The sequence below is a fragment of the Acanthamoeba castellanii genome (assembly GCF_000313135.1).
Source record: "Acanthamoeba castellanii str. Neff unplaced genomic scaffold scf7180000084624, whole genome shotgun sequence".
Classification (NCBI taxonomy): domain Eukaryota; phylum Discosea; order Longamoebia; family Acanthamoebidae; genus Acanthamoeba; species Acanthamoeba castellanii.
The window spans coordinates 274,931-282,914 of record NW_004457269.1 but is presented as its reverse complement, the minus strand read 5'-3'; the positions used below and the strand labels follow the sequence as shown (position 1 = coordinate 282,914).

General features: G+C 54.1%; 3 protein-coding genes across 3 annotated transcripts; all 3 read left to right on the top strand.

Annotated features, from left to right (window-relative positions):
• Positions 1–768: 768 nt before the first annotated feature.
• Positions 769–3,027, top strand: ACA1_363430 (uncharacterized protein; the record flags this gene model as incomplete). Its single annotated transcript, XM_004333808.1, has 8 exons — positions 769–976; positions 1,035–1,117; positions 1,148–1,273; positions 1,427–1,517; positions 1,661–2,121; positions 2,178–2,465; positions 2,532–2,796; positions 2,840–3,027. 8 exons carry the CDS (start codon positions 769–771, stop codon positions 3,025–3,027), a joined length of 1,710 nt encoding a protein of 569 aa, XP_004333856.1.
• A 510-nt stretch (positions 3,028–3,537) lies between these two features.
• ACA1_363420 (uncharacterized protein) lies at positions 3,538–3,953 on the top strand (the record flags this gene model as incomplete). Its single annotated transcript, XM_004333807.1, is given in 2 exon segments — positions 3,538–3,839; positions 3,857–3,953. The coding sequence occupies 2 exon segments, from the start codon at positions 3,538–3,540 to the stop codon at positions 3,951–3,953; spliced, it is 399 nt and encodes a 132-aa protein (XP_004333855.1).
• A 167-nt stretch (positions 3,954–4,120) lies between these two features.
• ACA1_363410 (uncharacterized protein) lies at positions 4,121–5,763 on the top strand (the record flags this gene model as incomplete). The annotated part of the gene is made up of 7 exons (XM_004333806.1): positions 4,121–4,144; positions 4,177–4,337; positions 4,438–4,696; positions 4,764–5,099; positions 5,185–5,302; positions 5,376–5,573; positions 5,639–5,763. The coding sequence occupies 7 exons, from the start codon at positions 4,121–4,123 to the stop codon at positions 5,761–5,763; spliced, it is 1,221 nt and encodes a 406-aa protein (XP_004333854.1).
• Between the last annotated feature and the right edge of the window lie 2,221 nt (positions 5,764–7,984).

Below are 7,984 nucleotides of genomic sequence, written 5' to 3'. Positions count from 1 at the left end.
GACAGAGGAAGAGCTCAAGGAACACAATCTGCCTCTGGTATGTTTGCTCTGTCTTTTGTCTGTTCTTCTTACTGACCGCCTTTCTCAAACATAGGCATGTCATACATGTGTAGTGCAAAGAGAGGGAGCCATAGAGTGTGCAATAGTGGAGCCCAAGAACAAGGTGCTTTATGAGCACATGCAGAAAAATGATGTCACTGAGCGCACAATGGAGCACCTGCTTTGCATGCATCACAACCCACCTTTCAGTATTGGGATGATCACTGAGAGCGTTCATGTACTGAGTGAGGCTGGCCAGGTACACTTCACGCTTATTTATTTTTGTTGTTTTTGTCATTTCCTGTGATTGATTGCCACTCACGTGCAGATCATGTACCCACCAGTTGAATGGCGTCGGGCTCGTGTTGGTTGGGGGACGCTTGACTTTGTGTCCCCAACCAATGTAATACACAATCACTACAAGCACAAGGGGGACTTAAGCAAGGAGCACTTCCACTTCCAACAGAGTACAAGGCTCAAGCACCCATGCAACTGTAAACAATTTGAACAGTGCAAATGGTATGTCACCCCACAAACACCTTTTCAATAGAGCTTAACTTCTCTTTCTTCAGTTACATGCAGTACAGGGCCAGCACACAAGGACAAAGGCGGAAAGACTGCCAGCTCATCCTCCCCATTTTCTACATCAACACATTTGAGCAAAGTCAATCTAGAAACCAAAGCATCATCAGGATCTACATGTCCTTTGCCAACACATCAATGGAAGAAATGGAGATCACCAAGTCAAGATACCTCCTCTGCCTCATGCCACAGAACATCAACCTCTTCAACGCCTTGCAGATCATCATCATCACACCAATGCGCCTGCTCAAGCACAGATACGACATCTACTTCAAGGCCAAGGGAGCAACACGCCACTGCTACAGGTCCATGTACTGCATCCTTGGCAATCATCCCTCTCAAGCACTGTGCACCGGTACATCTGCTTTCTGTTTCTTCTCTTTTTGTGCATCTCAACTCAACACATGTTGCAGGGTTGGCACAGGGTGGCTGGGTGTGCTGTCAGTACTGCCACAACCTCTCAGCCTTCTTCCACAAGGGGGAATGGCCAATCAAGGTTGGCAGCCAAACGGTGCACCAGCCCCAGCAACACAGAAACTACTGGAGCGTCTACAACACACACATTGCAACACTCAAGGCCTCCAACAAAGGAGTCCATGGCAAGGTTGGCCCCACCAACAAGAAAATAAAGGTGCATGGCTGGGGTCAACAGGTAAGCCCATTCTGGGATCTCCTCTGGATGTGGGAATCATTTTACAACTGCTTCAGAATCTGCTTGCTGCACATCAAGCACCTGGGCCTTCTCAAGGTGCATGGACCCAATGGAAGGATCAAAACAATTCATTAACTTCTTTGCTGTTCACAGAGACACTTGCTGTACACCAGCATCACAAATGAGCTTGACAAAGTGATCAACGAGGAGTTCAAGGCGTTCCCACCATTCCCAGGAAAGCAGAGTTTCACCAACCAGACACAGATCATTCAGTGAAACACAAATGTACATCTTCCCTTTTCTTTCTTCCCTGTTCTTCCACACAACACTCATCACCTACAACACAACACAACATGTAGGGAAAGGTCACAGTGGCAGGGCTGACAGGAGGCGAAATGGACAGTTTCCTGCAGATCACTGAGCTTCTCTTCAAGGAGTGGGTGAGCAATCCACAGGAGTGCAAGTGTTGGCGTCTCCACATCAACATAGTCCACCTCCTGCAGCAAGAGACCTACAACGCCATCAACCTCAACAACCTCAAGATGATGACCAAGAGGTGGAAGTATCTCATGGTCAAAATCTACAGCGGCATTGCCAAGCAGCGGCAAGCGACACAGTCAAAGCGGTCACAGACAGGCGCAGCCAGCAACACAACAACAAGCGGCAAGAAGCTACTCAGCTTTAAATTTCCAAACTTCAAGGTCACACAACACTGGTCAGAGCTGATCCACTTCCTCGGGCCCCCATGGGTGCAAGACACACGCCTATGGGAGCAGCGGCACCTCACAGCGAAGATGACAGCGCATCGGACCAACCAGATCAACACCGAACTCACAATTCTTGTGAAGGTACAGTTTGGTTGCATGCAAGTTTTTTACATTTTCTTACCTCTTGTTTTGTTCAGACGCACCAAAAGGACGCTGTAATTCGCCACCTGGCCTATGCTGGGCTGTCCCCCGTGAGCTCTGTGCAGGGTTCATGGAAGGAACCCTACACGCTCAGTGTTTGTGGTGAAATGACCAGCATCATGAGAGACCGCAAGTGGAACCTCTTTGACGCCGTCAAACGTGAGCTGGGCGAAGGCGTCAAGATAGCCGATGAGCTCACTTCACACAAGTTGGCACACTACTATGGCCACTTCCTTCAACCGGGTGATGGGATCGCCTTGTGTGTTCCAGAAGAGTATCCAAATGTATGATCTCATTCAGCAGTGTTTTCACTTCTCTCATCCTTGGTGTTTAACTCTTTTAAAATGTAGATACATTTCATTGTCAACAATTCAAGACACACCATACTCAACAAGTCCAAGACGCAGCGCGTCATGATCAGAAGGATATCTCAGCTCCTTCGAATCACCTGCGACAACAAGGTGAGGCCGTGGGTCGAGCTCGAGCTTGGCGATCTGCGCGGCGTCAGTGATGGCTTTCTTGAGTTCGGGCTCAGCCAGCGACGTTTCTACCTTCCCTTTGGGTGGAACGGATGGACCGTCGCCAAGCGCGTCCACCTCGTGCCCTACAAAGCGGGTATGATATATAACCATCGCGTTAGGTGGCACCTGGGCGACAGGTGGGCAACACCAAGCGTCAATGACTGAGCAGCGGCGCGGAGCACGACCAGCGGCGCACAGCACGACCAAGCGCGACCAGCGGCAAGGTGGACACGAGGTGGACACGAGGTGGACACAAGGTGGACAGGAGGTGGACAGCGAAGATGGAACCTTCCGCCTTTTTCAATACAACCATTTGACAAACTGATGTGGACAAAGGTGACCTCCATGTGCTGATTTTTGGTGGTTTTTTCCGTCCGTGGGAAGGTGGGAAAGAGCTTGCTTTTTTTCCACCTAACGTCCCGGCAGTGTGCCAGGAGTAACATCCCGAGAGGAGCAGAAGTGGGCGGGGGGGGTCTCCACTTCTACTGTGTTACTACTTTTAAATTGCACTCCAAGTGTTACCTGGTATGCACTTCTACTCTCAGATGTTACCAGAACGACCTTCTACAACTCCGGTGCTCTCCAATTAATGATGCTTCGGGATAACCAAGAATTATAACGTGAAGGGGAAGAATAGTATCGTCTTATTCTTCTTGGTTATCCTATTCCCCTTCTCTCCCCAGTCATGCCTTCACTGCTTGCGCTGCTGCTCGCCCTCTCTGCCCTCTCCCTGCTGGCCGGAGCCGCCACAGCGGCCTCGGCGGCCGATCTTTCGCCCTCGCCCTCACCCTCGCCCAGTCCCCTCCCTTGGGGTACCTGCCGCAGCACCATCGGGATGACCTACAAGGCGAATATCACCAGTGGCGGCAGCGGGGCGGAGTTCTCCGACGCGCTGGCCCGACGCTACACGGAGCTGGTCGCCAACAGCACCAGCCAGTGGTTCGACATCGTCATGGACTACTACCGCGTGATGGCCGACATGAGCGTGTCGTTCGCGTACGCGGTCTCCTACGGGGCGGAAAACAGCGCTGTTATCAGTTCCAACATGAACGCGCTCAGCCTCCGCGCTCTGCGTGATGTCATCACCGAGGTCGACTCCACTTCAGCCAGTTTGGCCATCGACCATAGAGAGAACAAGTGTTACCCGCCCCAAGGCGAACTCTCCCCATCTCCCTCTCCGTCGTCATCAACCTCACCTTCACCATCAGCAAGCAAGTCATCATCAACCTCGCCTTCACCATCAGTGAGTGAGTCGTCATCCCTGTTCATCCCACCACACGCCCACTACATGCTACTCACGCTCAAGGAGGCGCTCAGTTGGGCGTAACAAGGAAGACAGCCCCCTAAATAAATACTCCGACGAGAAGTGCATGCACTGGCGTTGTGGCGCGGACAGGGGTTTCTTGGTGTCGCGAACGATGTTGAAGGACGAGGACGAGCCGGTGCCCCGTGGGGAGGGAGAGGAGGGGAGAAGGAGGACGAATGCGAGGAGGAGGAGAAGGAGGACGAATGCGAGGAGGGGGAGGACGAAAGCGAGGAGGATGACTACGACGACGACGCGACCCTGAGCGAGGATGAAGCCGAAGATGGCGAGAAACTGCGCTTGGACATTCCAGCCGAAGCATTTACCCAGCCGTGGTCTCTCGCATCTGCTTCAGATCGTCGAGAAACGACAAATTTGTCAAACTCTCGTGGATGCTCATCTTTATTAAAATCTTTCCTTCCCTCTCCACAGAAACAGCGCGGACAACACGTCGACCACATCCGCGCTTTTTCGAACGATACTCAAGCGCTTCCCCTTTCCGGCGTATTATGACAGGTGGGCATCCATCAAGACCACGATCAATCAATGCTGGAACTTGGAGCCCATCTCGGCGGCCAAATGCAAGGTCGAGACGCGTCTCATCCGCCTACTAGAGCAGTGGAAACCTCGGGTGGTGAGCGACGAGGAGATCAGAGTGCTCGTATACAAGATCTACGTCAGGCTGTGGGAGGTACAAACAATGAGTCGTCTTAGGGTGTGAGGGGTTGGGTCAACTAACCGTATTCGTCATGCGACAGGCGCAGGCCGATGGGACGAAGACTCTCTGGATACAAGCACCGGGGGTTCGATGTGCGCTCGACCAGTTCTTCATTCATGTCGGGTTGCCGCCATTCCACTGGAAGGACGCCCAGACCAAACGGAGGACGTGCCGATGTCCGGCCTGCCTGTCCTGCCGCGCCGAGTCCAGCAAGTGGCGGGGCCAAAATTACCTCCTCTACCAGAGCCTAATCGATAACGAGGACCTGGGCGAAATGATCCGGACATATCAGCGCCGAGCGCTGATCGTCGCTGCTTTCCCGGGCAAGAAGCAGCAGGACATCGATGCGATGTGCGGCCAGTGCGACGACTTCAAGGTAACCGACGTGTCCCGAGAAGCATCTACACGTGGCTGTCCATCATGTGGTAACCAAGCCGAGAGCCGACGCAGCCATTGCACAGCGACTCAAGGGGTTCTGCGAGTTTGTCGAAGACGATCTCAAGGGGAAAATCATCGAATACGTGGAAGCCACCGCTGCGCTTTTGCGCATGAGGAAGCAATTGTCCAACTCCGTTACACGTACGTACAGCCTTTCTTTTCTGTCCGTTACAACACATTGCCTGAGAAACCGCTAACAAATGTCCACAACCAGCCAAAAAGAAACTGGCGAAGTTGATGCTGGAGAAGCGCAAAGTGACGTTGTCTCAAGCCAACAGGGCAGAGAGGCTAATGGACGGAGAAAGTTTGCCACACACATACGCCGACTACCGCGAGGCATGCTTGGCTGTGATAAGTACCCGACAACCGATCGAGGACTGCACCATGACTGGCTACCAAAAGGTGCACCTAGGTACGCCTTCCAGACTTGCTCGGTGGATAAAGTGGACTTTTTTAACTAACGCTGTGGTTCCCCAGTTCACAAAACCAAAGCCGAGAGGACGAAGAACCGAAAAGAAAACGTTGATCTCAGGTCGTTTGTCAGAGTGTTACGCCAATACGGCTCCGTCGCGTTCCAACAGCCACGGCAAGTCTCCCGGTAAGAGATCGTCCCCAACCAAGCCCAAGACCCCGTCGCCGAAGAGGAGCAGAGCAGAGGGCGCAGGTACCCATTATTCGCCAACTGTATCCGCCCACAACCACTCGACAAAGAGGTGTCTAATACCACCAAAGACACACCAACAGTCACACCTACAGCGTCAGCGACAACTCAATCAACTCCATCCGCTCTACCCGCCCCCAAGCCTTCGACCACGAAGGGATCAACTCAATCACGTTCTACCCGCACCCGCAAGCCTTCGACCAAGAAGGGATCGTCCGCGAGCAATTCGACCAAGAAGGGAAAAGGTAGTACGAAGAAGCAAGCCTAGAGAAAGAAATGCGTGCAGTGTGGCCAATCGGCTGAACGGACTTTGCTCACGCACCATGATGCCGTCTTTTCATCAACAGATGTAGCGTTGTTCTTATCTTTATAAAGCGAACTGTTGCCTTTGGTTATGCTATGCAGTGTTGTGATGGCGGTTGGTCGAGAGGAAGAGGAGGAGGTTTACGCTTCGACCGGAGAGGGAGTATCAGCGCTTGTTGACGATCCACCATGGAGAAGGTACGCTCGGAGGCCACAGAGGTGGCGGTCACCGAGAGGTAACGACAGGCGAGGGAAGCGAGAGGGGGGAACGGACTCGTGGTCCCTCCACCAGGCGAGTGGATCGAGCAGGCGGGGGCGCCCGTCGGCTTGGGGAGCAAGGCACATGGGCACAGAGGGCTCGCGACAGCAACAGCGCTCCAATTCGTCCGCAGGCTGAGTCTGTCCTGAAGGCACGACAGCCTCCGTGCCGAAAATGTCCTGCATGTCGTGCCGGTACTAGGCGTTTGTTGGCGTCGATGAGTTCGTGGGCGTCACCTCGTGGCGTTTGTGGCGATTTACGGAAACTCCAATCGACAAGCAGCACACCGAAAGGTGGTTCAGGAGTAAGAGAGGAGAGTGAGAATGTTGTGGTGCCTGGGGTCCGCGGCCGATTGAGTGAGGCGGCACGGGAAACGGCTCTGCCAATCATGTCCTGTCGCTTGCGGGGGTCGGACACAAAGTACAAGGGAGAGGAGGAGGTCCGAGGCGTTGGCGTCGAGGATGTTCCATCGGAGGGTGAGGTCAGGGGACGCGTCCTCTTGAAGCCGGCGACGACGGGTGTGTCTTGGTCATCGGGGATGGGGAGGTGGCTATAAAACGGCCAATTTATTTCTTGACTTTCCGTCGGTTCTCCCGCGAAGGGTAAACGCTGCTTGCGGCCTGTTGTGCAGGCGCTGGCACATTACCACGGCGCAAGTCTTCCTGCAGGTGGCGAATCATGCTTTCCAGAGTTGCGATGTCTTTCGTCCACTTCGGGTAGCGTTCTTGTTGCGGCAGTGAGCAGAGACCAGCAAGCGTGGCCGCAGCCTTCGCCAATGTATTCTGGACGGTGTGGTCTTGGTTGGACATCTTCTTGTCGAAGCAGTGGCACAAAAGGGGCTTGGGTAATTTATACTGCGGACGGCAGGAAAGTTCAGAACAACGCGTGGTCGTTGAATGGGGAACAACAAAACCTTTCCGGGTTTTCGTTCAAGAGACACTGTGGCGCCACAGACTTGAGTGCAGTTGCCATCCTTCGAATGCCAGTGCGGGGTGTCGACCTAGCCTATGCTATGAAGGTCGGAACGGCAGAGTAGCCCGGCTCGGTCGCGCCACCACCCAAGAAAAATTGAAGACGGAGATGATGGGCAGGCGTGGCAGCGCACTCTGCCGAGGTGAGGTCGGGCGGGATGGCTTGCGGAGGCGGCGAGGCAGCCCTCTCGGCTTCATTTGCAGCGCGGGACAAGCAGCGCAAGGAGCTTCTACGACATGCTCGACGACGAGGTGATCGAGTTCGTCAAACTGGCGGCCGTACGTGGTCACCGGGCAAGCGGAGGAAGGTTTGCCCGAAGCCCATCCCCGCCGGCATCATGTTCTACGCGCTTAAGTCATTTAGAACGCCTTGGGAGATGTTACATGGATGGGCGTCGTCTCCACCACACTTCCCACCGACCTCTTGCTACCGAATGCCTCGTCGGGAGCGGGGGAGCGCGCCGAGGCCCTGGTTTGGCCAAGGTGAACTCGCGAAAAGACACTCCTGACGACGACCTCCCTTTCGAGGACTGGCTGCCGAAAGCACCCGACGCGTCAGACGAGATTGCTGTGGCTGGTGGCGTGGGGCTGTCAACGGGCCTATTCGGTTCGCTCCAGGAGTATGATTC